The sequence below is a fragment of the Leuciscus leuciscus genome (genome assembly GCF_965113295.1).
Source record: "Leuciscus leuciscus genome assembly, chromosome: 23".
In the NCBI taxonomy this organism is placed as follows: Eukaryota; Metazoa; Chordata; class Actinopteri; order Cypriniformes; family Leuciscidae; genus Leuciscus; species Leuciscus leuciscus.
In genome coordinates this window covers 13846379-13865418 of record NC_138747.1, presented here as the reverse complement: position 1 = coordinate 13865418, position 19040 = coordinate 13846379, and the positions used below count along the sequence as shown (strand labels likewise).

Here is a 19040-nt window from a genome sequence, read left to right as displayed (position 1 = left end):
CTTATCTTTAAAACGCACAGGCCCCCGTTTTGAAGAGGTGTTGCCTCAATATTGAGAGAAAAGATGGAAAAAGTGGTCGCTTTCGGGAAAGTTCGATTTTTATTTGATTCAAGTATTTTGAGATTCTCTCCCGGAGTTTGACAGGCAGGAAACTTACGCTGGCCACTCAGTTTGGTAAAAGTTTGGGAAAAATGTGTTGTCTTCTGTTGAAACAGCATTAAACTCAGGTAAACTCAGGTACTTTCTGAGTTTCAAGACTGACTGACTCAAGAAAAGTCTGACTGATACTGTTTGCACTGTGACCTACTACTGAGTGTCAAAATACGCCATCCGCGTATCCACTTATCCACCTAGATAAATGATAAATCACATAAACACTCATTTAAGTAAATCCTGCACCCTCCAATGCTACATAATGAGTCTAATTAAGATGACTGTGACAGAATACCTTAGCCCGGACCGCTGGCTTACAGAAGGCCACGGACAGGAGAACAAAGGCATCTTTGTGAGTGATTAGAAACACATTTTCATCCCTCTCTCCTTCACCGACCGTGCCAAAATGTTCAGTTCCGCTACAAACAATCAGTGTCAAACGTTTAAAATAACATCCAAGAGAAAAACACTGTTGGACATGAGTAATGCGCGACTCTGTGCCTCGATGTTTCTTACTGTTATCTTGGAGAGGTTCTCGTAAATTAGCATTATTATAACAATGCTACTGTAATTTTTTACATGAAACATGAAAACTTTCATAAACCATAACACATATTTCATTCTCTCAATCTATCGGTTTCACACTTAAAATTTCTCAAACCTTTTTACCTCCTTCTTGTTTGTTCCTTTTCACAAATGTTTAGGCCAATACCAACACTTGGACATATCAGACTGCTTTAAGATTATTTGATGAATCACTAGTACAGAGTATTATGGGAAGTCATTTACTTAGTCAGCACTTCACTTTTTATCCAGGTTCCAGCAGTTGACCTAGATATGATTATTATGTACAATGACCTATAATCATGGAATGATGCATTAGTAAAGCACTTAAAGGGATAGTTCACCCAAAAATGAAAGTTCTGTTATTACTCAACCTCACGTCATTCAAAAACCTGTAAGACTTTCGTTCATCTTCAGAACACAATTGAAGATCTTTTTAATGAAATCTGGGCTTTCTGTCCCTCCATTGACAGCCTACGCAACTACCACTTTCAAGTCCCAGGAAGGTAGTAAAGACATCATTAAAGTAATCCATGTGACTCTAATGGTTTAACCTCAATTTTATGAAGCACTGCGAATGCTTTGTTTGAGAAAAAAAACAACAACAACACAATTTACCACTTTATTAACAAAATATTAATCCCCAATGCGTGTTCAGAGCACCACAACGCATTCTCGGTGTGTTGACACACAAGTCTGAAACGAGAGCAGAAGTTATATGAATGTGCATTGGAAATTAATATTTTGTGTACAAAGAGGTGAGTCGCATGGATTACTTTAATGATGTCTTTGCTTGAAAGTGGTAGTTGCGTAGGCTTTCAATGGAGGGACAGAAATCTCTCAGATTTCATTAAAAAGATCTTCATTTGTGTTCCGAAGATGAATGGATATCTTATGGGTTTTAAACGACATGAGGGATTAAATGATGACTGAATTTTTATTTTTGGGTGAACCATCTCTTTAAAGGAATAGTTCACCAAAAATGTAAAATTCTGTCATTATTTACTCACCTTCATGACATCCAAAACCTGTATCTGTATGACTTTCTTTCTTTTACAGAACACTGAATCTTTTTTTTTCGAATAATGAAAGTCAATGGGGTCCAAAACACCACTGATGAACCCCATTGACTTTCACTCTATGGACATTTTTCAAAATATCTTCTTTTGAGAATCAAAACCGATTAGAGAAATGTTTTTTTTTTGGCTGAGCTATCCCTTTAACAATTCATGCTTGGCCAAGCACTGTTAGACCCAATCTGGGCCACATTTAAGCATGCAAAGCATAAAATCTCATGTCTCCATGGTACCATGCAGTAGATTAAGGCCTTCAGGACCACAACAATCTTAGGCCATAGAGAGAAGAAACTAAGCAGAGTGGCACTTGGTAAATGTCAGGTTAATTACCAAGACACAAACCTGAAGGGTTGAATATCATTGACCGGTCAACAAACATTGGCAGAGGATAATGAGTGTCTGACGCTGTCTTAGGAGTGCTATGTTATTTGCAATGAGTGTCATTTTGGATTAGGAATGGCTGAGGGTGTGGACATTACACCTTACTCAGTCATCAACATTGAATTGATTTCATCATCTCAGTTTGTATGACACATACACAGAGCTCAAGTCTGCAAAATGCACAATTGGAGTGCATCAAAGTGTATATTCCCTTTACATGTGCAAAGCATTTGCCGTAAACTGCTGAGAGAGAGAGAGAGAGAGAGAGAGAGGTGAACCATAAACATGGAATTCAGGCCTGACACGGACACAAATTAATATAAATTGGAATGCGTAAAATCATTCCTGCCCCCCCCAAAAAAAAAAAAAACTTCACTTGCAGAGATGGCACATGGGCCTTAAACTGATTTAAAACTTCTATCTCAGTTGTACTTATGATTTTTATCTGTTCTTCCAAAACAAGTTTAAAAGCACATTTAATGTGCCTTCAGGCTTTCATAACAACGTCAACTGAACAATGGACTATGCTGACCTTTAAAACCAGTGTTAGGGAAAGTTACTTTTAAAGGGATAGTTCACTCAAAAATTTAAATTGTGTCATCACTTACTCAACCTCGTGTTGTTCTAAACCTGTATGGGTTTCTCTGTTCTGTTGAACACAAAAGAAGATATTTTGAAGAATGTCGGTAACCAAACAGTTGATGGACCCCATTGACTTCCGTAGTGGAAAAAAAAAAAATACTATGGAAGTCAATGGGGTCCATCAACTGTTTGGTTACCGACATTCTTCAAAATATCTTCTTTTGTGTTCAACAGAACAGAGAAACCCATACAGGTTTAGAACAACACGAGGTTGAGTAAGTGATGACACAATTTTCATGTTTGAGTGAACTATCCCTTTAAGTTTACAATATTGCTACTCCCTAAAAAAAAGTAACTAATTGCGTTACTTTTTGTGGAGAGTAATAATGGGTTACGTTTCTTTTGCATTACTTTTTCTCACCTGGGCTGAGCTTGCTTTTTTTTGGCAAATGAAAAGGCCCTTTCACTCCAAAAGTGAAATGAATTAGCCTCATGCTATACATACTGATTCAATGTGTGTACGTATGTATATATTAAAAATGATATATGTACAATTAAATTTATATTATATTATATTATAAATATTATATTATATTATATTATATTATATTATATTATATTATATTATATTATATTATATTATATTATATTATATTATATTATTCTGATTCTATTTACATGCTTTTGTCTATTATGTGGTCCTGGAGAGTGTAATCAGTGTAATTGTAGAGTACAGGCATCTTGCCTTCAGGGAGTAATGTCATTTCCTGTCGAACAGTCTCGAGCTGAGTGCGCGACTCTGCTGCTGCTGCTGGTGCACGAGAGTCCTGAGGCTGAGCGACAGCGCGCGAGGTGAAAACACTGAAGAGCGACCTCAACAACTTTCATCATTACTGGACATTTGCAGGATTTGAGAGAAAAGAAAAAAAAAACTTTTCATAGCGGTTTATTTCTGGTCTTCCTTTAAGTACAGTGAAAAAATAAGACTCCACTTTACTATGTTTTCTGTCAAGTTTCTTGGCTCTGGGAGAGTTTGAAGACGAAGATAACGCTCTTCGTTTATTCAGCGCTGGAGATAACGGTCGAGATTAACAAATGAGGAATAACGAGTGTCAACTTTAATGTAAACAATAAAGCAACTCAAAAACTTGAAGAGAGAGAGAGAGAGATACATGAAGAGAAAGAAAATACTTTCCCCCGCGAAACGGGACTCTTGAAAGTTTGTTTTGCGCGAGCACTAAAAGATGCATTACTGAAACCACACGTTTACCGAGTGACCATCGCAGGTAAGACATTTGGACTCTTTTGCTTTATATATTCCTCAGTTTTGTCTATAAAGTGAACTGTGGACACGTTCAACAGGTTTGAGTGAGTTTTAGCAGGAGCGTGCAGAGACTCGCCACAGACAAACCACAGCATGAAAGCCAACAGTCATGTTATTCTGTGTGCTGAGTCGTGATTCTTTCAAGATTATTGTCATTATTCGTATTAGTGGAGTTTTTAGTTGTCACGAAGTAACAATATCATGTCTTTAAGTCCATGACCTTGTTAAATGTAAGTATTCATTCAGCACATGACATTTTAATTAAAGCAACTCTTGAAATAGCATGTTCACCACAGGAATGCCATGGTATGAGCATCAAAATTGTTTATTTCTCTGACTCTTTTATTTCTTTGTTTTTTGTATCTTGGCGCATCACATCGTTTCATACCATGTTCCTCTGCTTCATTGTGCCATTTTAGTCTCTCTTCTTCTGCCAAGCATTATTTCCCAAGCCGCTGGTGTTTTTAAGTACTTTGGCCCACTGACATGAGCCGAACAATAGGAGGGAAAAGTGATAGTGGGAACCAGGACAGCTGTTTGTTCGCAGGCTTGAGCCTTATTTTCTTCTGTGTGTTTCTTTTGCAGGGTAATTTCTAGTCGCCTGGCACCTGGCTCCAGAACAGATGTCCAAGGAGGACCACAGCCACAGTGCCAGCCCGCCCGAACATTCAGATGGAGCCCAACCGGACAGCCGGCCCCAGGAAACTCTCACCGACCCATGCCCAGGTACAATAGACACAGCCAGCAGGTCTCTGGATGTAACTTGAATATAATTGTTAAAGTCTCCTTGAAATCAAAATTACAATTCTTTTTTTAATCTAATATTGCAGTATTTGTTATAAATACTTTATCTGTGCACATCATTATTAAAAAAAAAGCCCTTCTAATCTTTAATCAAGATAACTTCCCCTCCATCTTGCGACGACTTCTCTTCTCTGATGGTGTTTTCTCTGCGTGAAGGCGGAATAACCTGTCACACACATGAGATCACAGCAGTAGCAAACCACAACCATGCAACGATCCAATTAATTCCCGATGGACAAAATCAAATCCTGCCCTGCATTTTTACTAGTTTGAGAAGCCAGTTCATTCATGTTGACTTTAATAAGTGGATCGTTGCCATTCGATCACATGCAAAAAGCTAGTGAGCTTCCTCTGTAGGCAGCATTTTATGTCATCATAGGTACGGTTCCGACAGTTTTGAAAGTTATGTAGCTTAATTATACTGCCTGAAGATACCTTTTTTAAAACTAAATTACAAGGCAGCATCTCATGTATCCTTCATGGAGAAGACAATCCCATAATGCATTGCTTTGAGCTCAGTGGAAAAAAATGGCAAAGCGACAGAAATGTTGGTTATAAATATAATTCATTCAGTGCAACGATTAAAAACTTGGTTTTAACACAAATTTGCTAAATACAATATATCTTTACAAATAAGGTGAGGCACAGTGTTTAAGTTTATTTGTTACTGTATCAGGCCATACAATCTGTCTTTGGTATCCTTCAGACATTCAAAATTAGGAGGCAGTCGTCTGCTTCTCATCTGATCCTTTGCTGTAAGTCGGATCCTTTCTATGCTGATTTCTGTACAATGCAGTGCGATGACAATCCTATAATGAGATGCAAATATACTTGGGTCAGGATGTTTATAGTTTTCTAAAAAACTTTTTTTCCCCCAGAAAAGATGCACATAATAGCTGTTCCTGTTGAAGGCATCATGGGCAAAGTAGGCAACTTAATGTTGCTTCCAAAGAAACTTGTTTTTCCTGAACTCTTAAGTCTCATGCAGCCAAAATTCCAAAATGTTGGAAAAAATTTGAGGGATTTATATTGTATGTTCCTGTTCAAGTCTGGTTGATTTTTGAAAGATTTTTTTTAATATTTTTGAAAGAAGTCTCTTATGCTCACCAAAGCTGCGTTTATTTGATCAAAAATACAGTAAAAACAGTAATATTGTGAAATAATACCATTTATTTTAATACATTGAAAAATGTATTTCTGTGATAAAACAAAACTGAATCTTCAGCAGCCATTACTTCAGTCTTTAATGTCACATGATCCTTCAGAAATCATTATAATATGATGATTTTAAAAATGTCTTATTGTTGGTGTTGAAAACAGTTGAAAACTACTTAATATTTTTGTGGAAACTGTGATACATGTTTTTCAGGATTCTTTAATGAATAGAAAGTTTAAAAGAACAGCATTTATTTGAAATAGAAATATTTTGTAACATTATAAAAAAATGTACTGTCATTTTTTTTTTTATCAATTTAAAGGGATACTTTACCGATTTGCGTTAAGCTTTGTATCAGAAACCCGGTAGAAACCCTCTAGGCCAGAGGCTAGAGACTACAGCCAGTAGTAGGAGCTAGTTCCGCATGTTTTCAACCCGTCCATAGGGGGTGGGATCTCACGATAAAACGGCGTCTTTTCAGTTTCGAGTCAACTAGTAGCCTGGTTGTATCATTTCTTACAATACTGCCGTCTGTAACCGGTAGGTGTGGCTTGGGAGTGGCCTCACAGGGCAGCGAAGCAAGTGCATTCTGGGAGTTGTTGTCTTTGATCCACATGAGCCAAAAATACATTGTCTGGCTTTTCTCAGTCTAGAAGGCACCACCTTCTAAAATAATTTCACATTTCTACTTCACAAATGACACAATTTAAATACACATTCATCTTTCCAGCAGTGAAATATCCCTTTAATGCATCCTTGCTGAATGAAAGTATTAATAAAAAAATGACCACAAATTTTGGTATGGTAATGTATGCTATAAATATATGTGTGTATATTAAAACGATTCTAAAAAGTATCAACAAAAATAATTTAAAATAATATAAAAACATTCCACTTGCATTGGCTGTATTGAAATTCCCTTCCATTTCATGTGCGGCCCATGTAGGCAGTAGACAGCGAGGTCACTCACTAGGTTTAGAACAGAGCTAATATGAGTAGACACTATTTTTTTTGTGCTTGGCTAGTGGAAGTCTGCAAACAGAGTTCACAGTGCTATAGTGAAACGTTCCGTGGTTTGAAGGCTATGTGCTTTGCTTAGCTTTGGAATCAAGCATTGCAGTGAATGGGGTTCTGCAAGCTTTGGTTTGTCAGTAGGGCATTGAGGGTTTGAATTCCAGAGGAGAAATGGGCCTTGGAAATGTTTTTCAGATCCTTCGGACTGTCCTACTAACGAGGGGTCAAAGTTCCAGATTAGTCATGGTGCCCTATACAAAGGGCACTGCGGAATATGTGTAGCCTGTGTGTGTGTGTACAACCAATTGTGTGTGTCCGTTTTTGGTCTATGTCCGGGGAACATGTATTGACACAGGCATGTGTGTGAACAACAAGTGGCTTTGAGCGCACCACCTCTGCAAACTGCCACAGTTCTCTCCGCAGGAATCAGATCTGCAGGCGGAGGCCTTGTATTTACTGTTGGTGAGGGCAAGTCCTGGCCCAATCGTCCGTTTGCATAACAGTGCTGCAAAAAACAGCGAACGTGTTGATTCCTGTGTGACTGCCACAGCCAATACACCATAATAAAATTAGGCTCCCAGGCATATATATGCCATCTGCCCAATAACCACTAATTACATTTAACTCTGAATTGTTCCTAAACATTTGAGGTTTGTGCCTCAACATGAAGCAGACTCATTTAGACTGCGAGGATTCTCATCTTGTTGCGTTTAGGCATTAGCTTAAGTCGGTCATCCTGGTGTTTGCATTAGTCTAAATTTAAACATTAACATTTTAAATAATAATGATATTGTGATCGTTTTTGTTTGTTTTTTTTACCTCAAAGCCCAACAGGATCTGCACTCATAGTCTAAAGATCTCTTTGAAAACACAAGCTTGTATGAGGCCGCCTGGTTGCGGATATGGCACCCGTCCGAGGCTGAACACTGCCTGCATTGACTGGCCTTCTTCAGCTTTAGTGCCATAGTTCTGTGTAAAGGCCTGACTCACTGTAGGAGATGAACCATCCTCACCAACTCCCTGCTCTCCAGAGTGCATGACTAAAGCTGTTTTCGCTAGATACACAGAAGGATTTGCTATTTTGAAAATCTTTTATTTTTTATTTTTTTTACTTCAGTTCAGCAAGAATTAAGGCTAAAGGCCTTTTTTGTGTAATTTGATCCTTGAGGAACTGCCAACATCTCTGCTTATGCTTGAATTGAGTTATGATTTGACAGCTATGACAAGAGAGCTCTGTTTGTTTTTAAGATTTATGAATCCTGTAACAGTTTTTATATAAAGTGCAAATATAAGACAGCTTCGTAGGAGACTGCAAAGAGGGCAACACATTTCTATGATATCTATGCATTGTGGTTTGATAAGATAATTTAGCATTTTGTTGCATTATGCAAAATTGCACTGGTTGCCAATTGCCACTTGCATCAAATTCAAGGCACTGATGTTTGCCTACAGAACAACAACTGGCTAAACTACCTAAACTCATTACTCCAGACCTATGTGCCATCCAGAAGCTTGCATTCTGCAAGTGAACGGTACCGTGGTGCCATCCAAAAGAGGCACATAATCACTTTCACGGAGCTTCACCGGGACTGTTCCCTGCTGGTGGAATGACCTGCCTAACTCAACCCTAGCTCTCCTTATTTGTAAGTCGCCTTGGATAAAAAGCGTCTGCTAAATGATTAAATGTTTCACAAAACGGTGGTCAACAATATGTGATGGGGGGTGCGATTTTTCTCTTTACATAAAGAAATGTCAAAGAAATTGTGCAATCTTAAGCATCCTGATAGACAACATTCTGGGTCTTTATAATGTTAATAATCAACTTTCAGAAAACGCTATGGTTCATTCGATCAAAGAATGACTAAATTTATAAATTATTTCTAAAATAAATTAATACACATTACGTAGACTGAAGGACAGTTTTTATTAGCATTTCTTAAAGAGTTAGTTTACCCAAAATATTTAAATTACTCACCTTCATGTTGTTTCAAACCTGTAAGACTTTCGTTCATCTTGAAAATACAGATGAAGATATTTTAAATGTAATCTCATTGATTTATGTCCATCCATTCTTTTTGAAGCATCAAAGTGGTAGTTGCGTCAGTGGACTGTCAATGGAGAGACAGAAATATCTTTATTAAAATATCTTAATTTGGGTTTAGAAGATTGTGTTAAAGAGTGTTACGTGTTTGGAACAACATGAGGGTAAGTAATTAATGACAGAATTTTCCATTTTGGTGAACTATCCCTTTAAGAATGTTCTCTTTTCATTTCTTAAGAAAGTTCTCGTTCGGTATCATCACACATATACTTGTCACTTGTGAGTGAGCCACAGTTTACCTTATGAACAAGGTCAACCATGTATTGTATGAACCAAGGGAAATATCTTAATGATGATGAAAACATAAAATATAAAACTATTTAACTAAAGCATAGGTTTATATAACCCACCATTTGAATTCATTAACTGTAATATTTGAAATGTTTGTTAAACTTATTTTTTTTTGTATTTTTATCAAATTCTGTAGTACAAAATTAATTTGTCACAAGATCCTTATATTTTTTTAAAACTGTATAACGTATTTGGTGCTTCTCCTTGTTTATTATGTTTGGATCCTAACAAGTTCATAACCCCATGAAAAATGGGGTATCTTTGGTGCATCTTCAAAAAGAAAGGCGTTTATAAATTTTCATTTGATTTAATCTTCCTGAAGCAGTCCAGTAAAACTCTCTTTTGTCAATGATATTGCCAAGTGACAGCAGTAATCTATGGGCCACTCATGACGTAGCCTATATTCTGACACATTTGAGCACTATTGTTCAAATGACTTGATAATCACGCTACATAATTATTTGCAAATGCTCAGCTAGCCTTTCAAGATGTATATTTTGGCTTCTCCTGACATGTCTGGGGCAGATATGACTTGCCAGTCTGCTTTTTGTGAGAAAGATGGAGGAGATTTCATCATGTTGGATCGTTGTGGGGTCTGTCTTTGATGCCTGGCCCCTGATGGTTTTAAGTTGCTGTCATGATTCTCATGTGGGGGGATTCCTGCAGCTTTCACTTCAGTCATAAATCTTACTGTTAAAATGGCAAATTAGCAAGCATTGCTCAAGGACATTTGGATTTTTTTTTACTGAGAGGGTTCAAATGAGAGAGCAATAGAGAGAGAGAGAGAGAGCGAGCAAGTGCGGATCAATGCTGACCTATGAGGCAGCTGTTGGCCATTCACCAGTGTGTTTGAAACTTCCTGTTGCTTCTTTGGAGCCAGCAGAGGTGCGTGACTGTGCAAAAGTGAATGTTTTTATGTTAAAGAGAACCAGGAGACATGGAATGTCACGCACGGAGATGCCAAACCCTGAAACGGAGATACAGACCCCCCACTTTCTTCACACTGCTCTATCTCCTCACAAAACTTTCAAGCACGAGATATAGTGCTGTTAAATCCTCCCTAAAGCCTGTTAAATACCAGACATTTTCTTTTTTAATGAGCTTACAGTGTTTTTCCCCCTCCTCTATTGTACTTGCTAAATAATCTGTGAATTTGGATAAATTCCAAAACAGTTCTTTGAAGCTTTTCCCCCCAAGCGTGTGTTTTTACTCTTGGCCAGTTTACAAGCCCAGATTAGACTCTATTGTTTCAGAGCCAAGCTTAGTGAAGACGTTACCGTAGTTATCAGCATGTCTCTTCAGAGGATCAGCCACAGACATTTCCTTAATTATTTTCTTTTTGCTCCCCTAATTACATCCCTGAGGGGTCATTGCTATAAAAATTGTGTCAAAGTCATGATGGGCTCACAAATGTGTAACAGGGGAGCATGAATGTGGGCTTTAAATGAGGTGCTCTGCTTTAATCCATCTGAGATGCTCCACTAAGTGGCACCACCTGTTTCCTGTAGCATTCAGTACCAGCCAGGTGGATCCAGATGCTCTCTCTTGAATACTGGTGCGTTGAGAAAGGTACAGATAAATGTGAATAAATATGCAACAGTTATTGAGTTTTTGTTTCTGGGAGCAGCATACCATTTGGCTGAGGGTAATTGATTCAAAGGCCTGGCAAAGACCAACCAAAAAGATGATGGAATATAACATGTTTGGTGCATATTTTCAGAGAGTTGAACAGCAAAAGAATATATTTTAGAGAGAGTGCAATGGGTACTGATCTAGTCATCCCAGGGCTCCAGACTAAAATATGATAGGGGTGGCTCTGGTGAAAATGGCAGCACCATCACCTGATTACTGTAGGAGCTCAAAATAGAGACAAAAAACAATAATAGTAGTTGTATCATTAATAATATTGCATATTGGTTTAAGTTTACAAATATTGTATGTCTTGTCCCATAGAAATGCACGTTTGTACAGTATAAACCAATATAATATTATAATCATACTAGTTATTATAATTATACATTTCTGCTCAAATAAAATAATTACAAAAAATGTTTCATATAATTATTGAACATTCCTACTAAAATAAATACTACAGTAATATTTTCAATTTGCATCAGTGTGACCTCTAACAAACTGGCAAGAAAAATGGTTGCAAAATGTTACCGTTTAGTTGCGGTCTTGAGCCCTGTATACAGACATTTCTGAACATGTACTACATACTTACTCAATAAAATGACAGACATTAACTTCAGCTCACAATTGTTGATACTTGCAAATAGGTCTTATGAAAGCACAACTTCCACTTTACATAACCTATAGCAGCTCCCAGCATGTACTGTTACATTTCACATGTTTCATAATGATTTTAGAGAGAGCATTCTCAGTTATTATGCAGACATGACACAACACATTAGGAATCTGTCCTTTATCACTTGGGTTTTTGCCTTCTATTTTTGCATTTAAACATTAAATCTGGAGTTTAGCACCTTCTTTTCCCTAAAATGATCTCAAGTACGCCAGTTGTGAATTTGAGGAACTCAGCCTGCAGCGTAATTTGATTCTGTAGCCCTCCAATTCCCAAATCTGTATCCCTCTGTTCTCTGTGCCCTGTGGCCAGCACATTGTTCCAGATGCCTGCAGAGCTACAGCGGACCCTGTCTGCCAAACCTGAAGCCGATGATAATATTAGCCTACAGCTGCATAAAATCGACCTCATTTTTATGCCTTTCATTTCAGCTGTTCTTTTTTTTTTTTTACCTCTCCCCCTTGTTTTTCCCATCCTTGCCCTGTGCTAGCATAATATCACCCTCGGTGGATTTTAAAGAGTGATGGTTTTAATTAGTCAGGATAATGACAAGTAATTAACTCCCAACACAAGTGGCCGGTGCGCTGCTCCTCCAGGCCCGCCTCTGAGATTGCCTGATATTTAACAGTTTTCTTTGTCACGTTACGCCAATATATTTTTCTCCAGGCATACACTGAATAGTGAAGTTGCGAGTTTTACACTTCGACTCTGCAAATTATTTCTAGATTGAAAGGGATGTTGTTTTCACTGGAGCACAAGAGAAAGTACTTTTCAAATGGTGTAATCTCTTGTATTCTATTAAAAACTGAATTTACAGTCATCACTGTTAGGGGAGGTCTCGTCGAGTCAAAGGAGAAGTTCTGGATCTCAGAGTTGGAGAAAGTTCTAATTCAAGCATGTCTCTTGCCTAGCCTTCAGTTCAGCTATTCCACTGAGACGCATGGGGGTGTGAAATATCTCTAAGTCTCTTGTCAGTCTCTCTCTCTCTTTCTCTTTTGTCTCTTTCTTCTGAAAGCGCATTAGTAGGGGTTGCTGAGGACAGAGCAACTCTGCCACAAAATAAAGAAAGGCTGGGGTTTGAGGGTTGAGAGTATTTCAAAGTGTCCCTGTAAAGCCACATGGCTGCTCAGTCTCTAATACCAGGCCTCATACCTGACTGCTCGAAGATTATAGAAAGTCTCAGTGTGCGTTCCCAGATCTCAGGAGTAAATAAGGCAACACTACAGAAAGGAGAGAAAGAGATTGAGAAAAAGAGAGACACAGAGGGAGATGAAGAGCTTCGAGGCAGAGAGAGTGACTCAGAATCAGCCGTGTATGAGTGTCTTGGCCTATTAACCGGAGGGTGTTATACACACCCGCAGAACATTGGTCATTCTGCTCAACTCTTTAAAGGTGAAGAATGTCCTTTTTTTTGGATTGTAAAAACTTTCTGTCCCAGTTTAATATTCAGAGTAAACTGTGAGTTTGGGATGTTACTGTTTGAAATCGTCATTATTTTGCAATTCTGTTTAGTGACGCTATTGATGCAAAAACAACACATTTAACGGGATAGTACATTAATCATCATATACTTATATACACACCTTAAATGTTGTTCCAAACCTGTATAACTTCCTTCTGTGTGAAGATATTTGGGGGGGAACAGCAAAGAAACAATATAATGAAAGTCAGTGGTTTTCAGTATTTTTTACCCCAATGCCTTTACTATAGGCTATATAGACAAAACAGTTTAAACATTATTCAAAACAACATCATTTGTATTCCACAGAAAAAAAAGACTGGTTTGACATGAATTATGGAATTTTGTATTTTTCAATGAACTATCCATTTAAGAAATAATCACATGTGACAGTGTAGTACAGAATATCGCTGTGAAACTTAACTGAGATTGTACCAATAGGATGCTGATGTACATTTTCCAAGCAGTCTTTACCACAAGACACCTCATTCCTGTTGTCGTGGGAAAAGTGCTATAAAATGTAGGTGCCCCCCCCACAACAGTAAACATTACATGTAGCGCAATGCCTTTAATGCCATAAAGTCTTTATGACCATTACTCACATACTATATTTTTATTCCTATGTTCTTGTGTTGTTTACTGGGAAATGCATGAGCCCTGTTTACAAGTCAAGTAAAATTTCCACACATTTTCTGCCTCTAGGGTCCATACACACTGTGTGTACAAGTAATGTCCTATATACACACCATAACTCATTACATTTTGCAATTCTTTTTTTGTATGTACTTGGCCAGCTCAATACAACTCGCATGTCTAAAGCACTAGATTGTTAACCCAGAGATCTGATTCAGAAAGGCTTTTGCAAACGTGGCGTAATTGCTGAGATCATTAAGAGCAGGTTCTTGAAATTCCTCATTGCTTCAGCCACATAATGTGGAAGGTTTAGCTGAAACTATGATGCCTGCACTGTAAATCTCCCCTGCCTGCTGTACGTCTTGATTATGATGAGGAATTAAAGCTCTGCCTTTGATAACGGCTGGGTTCCAGTTGCTAATGCTCAGTGATCCACAGCAATGGGAGAACAAAAGTAGCTGACGCACGCTTTAGTGCCACAGAGGTATAAAGGCAGACTTCTGTTCAGCAGCATTACCGAGGCAGGCTTCAGTGGTCTGTGTTTTAAAGCTAAAATGGTTCATAAACGTGATCCCTGTCTGTCCACAGCCCCAGCTCTGCTCTCACACTCACCCACAACAGCTTATAAACTCTCTGAACCCTGCAGGTTTCACTCTCTCATTTTTCTCTTTCTATGTCTCTGTAATGCTTTCCTCTATTAAACTGAATGTGTATTATAACATATATAATGCGCAGGGAAAGCTGTCCGTGGATCACTCGTCCGAGAGCAAAAATGTGCTGCTGCTGCCAGATCCGAAAGTCACATTGTATTTGATACAAAACTAAATAGACTAAATCAAGTGGAAAAAGGTGATAACTGAAACTATTTTCATAGTAGTTCGTTTTATCCATAAGGAAATGTATTGTTAACGAAAACGTATAAACTGTTAAAGATAGTACTGTAAGTCGACCTACTGTAACTATCTGAGGCTGTTAATTGTAGTCTATGACTCTATGTGTTTGCTAAAGTAATCAGTTTGCATTATTTCAACATATTTTTAAAGAATAGACTACTTATATATATTTTTATTATAGCTACTTACATTTATTCTAATTATATTTAACTTATAATAGGCTTCTAATATTGATTATTTTATGCTTATTTTTAACTCAATAAAAAAACACTTCTGGCATATAATTAAATTGACACCTGACATGATGTTTCTTATTTGACGTCTCTGATTTAGATGCGTAAATGCGTAAAAAAAAAGCTGATGCGACGCACCGTTTAAGGGGGTCATGAACTGGATTATTTTATTATTTTAGAATGTTTCCTGGGGTGCCCTTATAATGTTAGTATGATTTTTTACCTCAACAATTTTCATAATTTAGAAATAAAAGGCATTTTTCCTACCCTGAAGCATGTAATTTCCGTGACATTAGTGCCACCTATAGCGTGATTACAAAAATACAGCGTATTTTGTCCCTTTCGCACGTCGCGCCTGACTCAAATCAAACACAACTCAACTGCTTTTACGGGTGCTTGTGAAGGCATCAACAGGTAAATGTAGGCTACTTTTAATCAAAGGTCAAATATATTAATATATTATATATAAAACTTAGTTGCTATGTGTCATGAGTAGCCTAAGCAACTAAGCAGCGAACGTGAAATCCATCCAACGTATCTGCACCAGGTGCATTTTTGACATAAAGCGCCCCCAGCATATCCGGTTAAAAAAGTCACCGCTCGCCACTGATATAATGACTTAAATTTTAAAGTGAGCATGAGATAAGTCAGTCGTTAGATATGTATTAAAGATGTGTTTTTCTTAAAGTTCTTTTTAGGCTCACACATTCTCTGCTGTGGTTAGAGGTTAATTTTTGCGACTTTTGCTGCTGTTATTGTGACTTTTTCTGCTCCGTCAGCAGCTGCTTCCAGATGTGAACTTACCAATTCCAGCTCCATTATTACTACACAACACATACAGGATATAAGGCCTTTGGGTCTGCACAGCACCACAGGATGCTTTCAGACCTCAGTAGGCAAAGTATCAGGGGATATTTCTACCTCTAGCATGAAGTGTTGCAAACACTTTTATTTGTCGTTGAGGAGGAGAGAATGTTGACGTTTCTGTGAGCTATGAGCTCAGACCCTGACAATCTGTCTGTTGTTGGAGTTTTGGTTAAGGAAATGGGGGGGGGTGGGGGGTAAGCCTCTCATGAGTCGTCTTAGTTTGCCTGCTCAGAGGTGAAAGAGTTTAGTAGAGAAAATAAATAAGGCCATCTGGTTACAATGCTGTCAGCAGCTAGATCTGTCTGATGCTGATAGGTCAATATTCCTGTCACTCAAACTCCCTTGTATTTCTTTCTCATTCTGGCTCTCTTTCTCACTAAGGTCTAGGGAACTTTTATTTTATTTTCAAAAACGACATATTATATTGAAAATCGGCTAGTCTGTGGTCTAATAGTCTATTGCCTGAACAACTAATTGGTCTTATTTGGTTGGATTTGGATTCACCTGATTCTGGACAGATGTTTATCAAGGTGCGTTTACAATGCATTGTCCAAAGACGTCCATTTGAATGCTGTACCTGCTATGGAGATAAAAAAGATGTAACTTTTCTGAGAGGGTTTTACCATGCAAACTGCCTAATAGTCATTCATTGAATGACTAATCAACTAATATGCCATCTAGACTCATCCCTGCTAAGGTCATTTCTCTAAAAAGCAATCCTCTTGTCCACAAAATTACGAGATAAGGGATTATAAAAATCCCTCAACACAATCACACAAAAAAGGTAGAAACTGGAGTCTGCCAAGATAAAAGGCATAGAGTCACTAAAGGAAATAAACAGAGAGCAATGCACTGATGTTCCACAAGAGATGCTGTGTGTTTATCAGACAGCCAGTAAAGCCCAGCTGGCTTCCATTTGGGTAGGTATGGGACAGAGGCCAGGAAGGAGCAGAGCTCAGTTGTACTCAACACAGCTAAACACAGCGCTTCTCCTCGCTAAGACCCAGTCCTGACCCTCTTTGATGTCATGCTGCTCTAGCCTTCTCAGACAGTCCTGTATAATTACCAGGCCACATAATAAGACCACTTGGCTCCAGCGCTAACTTATAAAACACACACACACACAAACACATGCTGCTGACCACATGAATGCGCTTTCACAGATACGTGAGCACAGCACACCAACTGATGATCTAGCAAAATAGCTGATGCAAATATAAACACAAACTGAGCATCCATATTGCACTGTTATTGCATCAAGACACTTTAGAAATGAATCTGAAAGCAATGCTTTGTGTAATCTGTGTAACTTTTATTTTCATTCTCTCTCCTCCGTGTTTGTGTTTTTTGGCCTCAGAGGGGAATGAAACCGGTGAGCAGACAGCACAGAATTCAAATACTCCACCCATGGAAAAGACAGGAGATGTGGAGAATGGCAACAACAACAACAGCCTGTCCCAACCAGACCTCACCAGCACTCCTGGCAAAAGCATAATATGTAAGCATGAAACAATTGGACTACATTATCCAGCAGCCCTTAACAGTTTTTTTGTGCTTGGTATATCTGTTACGTTATGGAAACAGATGAAATGATGAGACTGGCTAGAGGGACTGAGATGGTAAGGTCTCTTATAAAATAATTTGGTGAACTTGGGGTTGTCAGTGAAATGTGTTTGTATTACAGTTTTAATAGGACAGGAAATTATGTGGGGAATTGGATCAGGGGCCAGATTCAAGAAAATCTTCTTAAGAAAGAAGTAAAAAAACTCAAAGAAGTTCGTAACAATTATTGAAAAGTTCTTAAGAATTTCTGAAATAATTTCTGAACAGTTGTTTTTTTTTTGTTAAGAAGAAAATGACAGGTTTTGATGTTATCTGATTGTAGAGCGGTTCTTGATGAAGACTCGCTGATCAACTCAATAAAAATCACCTCAAAGGCCGCTTTTTTTGTGCTGCCTGCAGATTATCGTAAGAATCATAATAAGCATGAACACTTTCTTTGCTTATTCTTAACTTTGGAGATTTAAGTCAAGTTTATCCTGACAATGATTTTTAAAAAGATTCCTTTCAAGAATTTGAATTCTTCTTTAGTTTTGTCTTAAAGGGGTCATATAATGGTACATGCACTTTTACAAGTTGATTGCACTGAAATGTCTGTTGGCAGTGCCTGTACACAACCATCCTATCATGATAAAAATCCATCCAGTGGTTTTGTTTTAATCTCCTTATATGTTTGACCATCTCTGAAATCAAGCCGTTCGATATTGTGACGTCATAAGATCGTACGCCCCTCCCGCTATTGTGATTGACAGCCGTGTTTCAACACAAGACCCGCCCTGAGCAAGCTGTGACAGCCGTCGTCATAGTAGTCCGCCATTGTTGATATGCTGGAGTAGAATGGCGTCTAAGCAATTGTGGTGTTCTGTTCTTAGATGTAATAAGGAACACAGCAGTCATTTGGATGTTCCTAAATCCGAGCCGTTGAAGAAGCAGTGGCTGAGTTTTGTTTTTGAAGCAATATGCCCAAAGGATTGACGCGGGGATTCCCTCACGGGGATTCCCCACGATCGTCTGTGCTTTCATGTTTGCGCACCAGACAGCTTCACAAACGAGAAAAAACGGATCGGTACCAACGTGTTCCTGCTGAACCTCCAGAAGATGTGAGTGTAATGTTTTATTAACCTTTATATTAGTATTTATATTAATCTTTGCGAAAATTTGCAAACCTTGCTGCAGGCTTCACGATGAATGCGTCTAAGGTTTACACTCAGGGTACATTACGGCATGTTTTCTATGTACGACGTTCTCAATATAATTCATAATCCCACGTTTATAACGAATAACACGTGGTTATTGTGTTAGATACGGTCAGAGAATGTCTAATACGGTGTACCCACAGAACAGAGGGGCGGGGTGAGCAAAGCTCATTATCATTTAAAGACACATGCACTGAAACGGCGTGCTGAAAACAGAGCTGTTTTTGACCAGGTAAAATTAGTGTTTTCTTACAATACTAATGAGAATTTTTAATTAAAGTATATTACAAACTTTTAATTTAGACCCTAAAGAATCATATTAGCTTGTACAAAAATGGCATTATATGACCCCTTTAAGAAAAAAGATCAAAAACATTACGTTTTTCTCAAGAAAATAAGAGGAAAATTACCTATATGAGAGTCTCGGCAGTCAGTACACAAACCTTAG

The 19040-nt window shown here is 38.1% G+C and overlaps 1 protein-coding gene across 1 annotated transcript in view; it reads left to right on the top strand.

Annotated features, from left to right (window-relative positions):
• The first annotated feature begins 3539 nt into the window (after positions 1-3539).
• The window catches only part of mdfi (MyoD family inhibitor), a 29871-nt gene continuing 14370 nt past the window's right edge, over positions 3540-19040 (top strand). Inside the window, exons 1-3 of the mRNA XM_082156155.1 lie at positions 3540-4042; positions 4666-4806; positions 17194-17334. Of these exons, the coding sequence (XP_082012281.1) occupies positions 4704-4806; positions 17194-17334 (244 nt within the window). The 5' untranslated portion in view covers positions 3540-4042; positions 4666-4703. The remainder of the gene's footprint in view (positions 4043-4665; positions 4807-17193; positions 17335-19040) is intronic.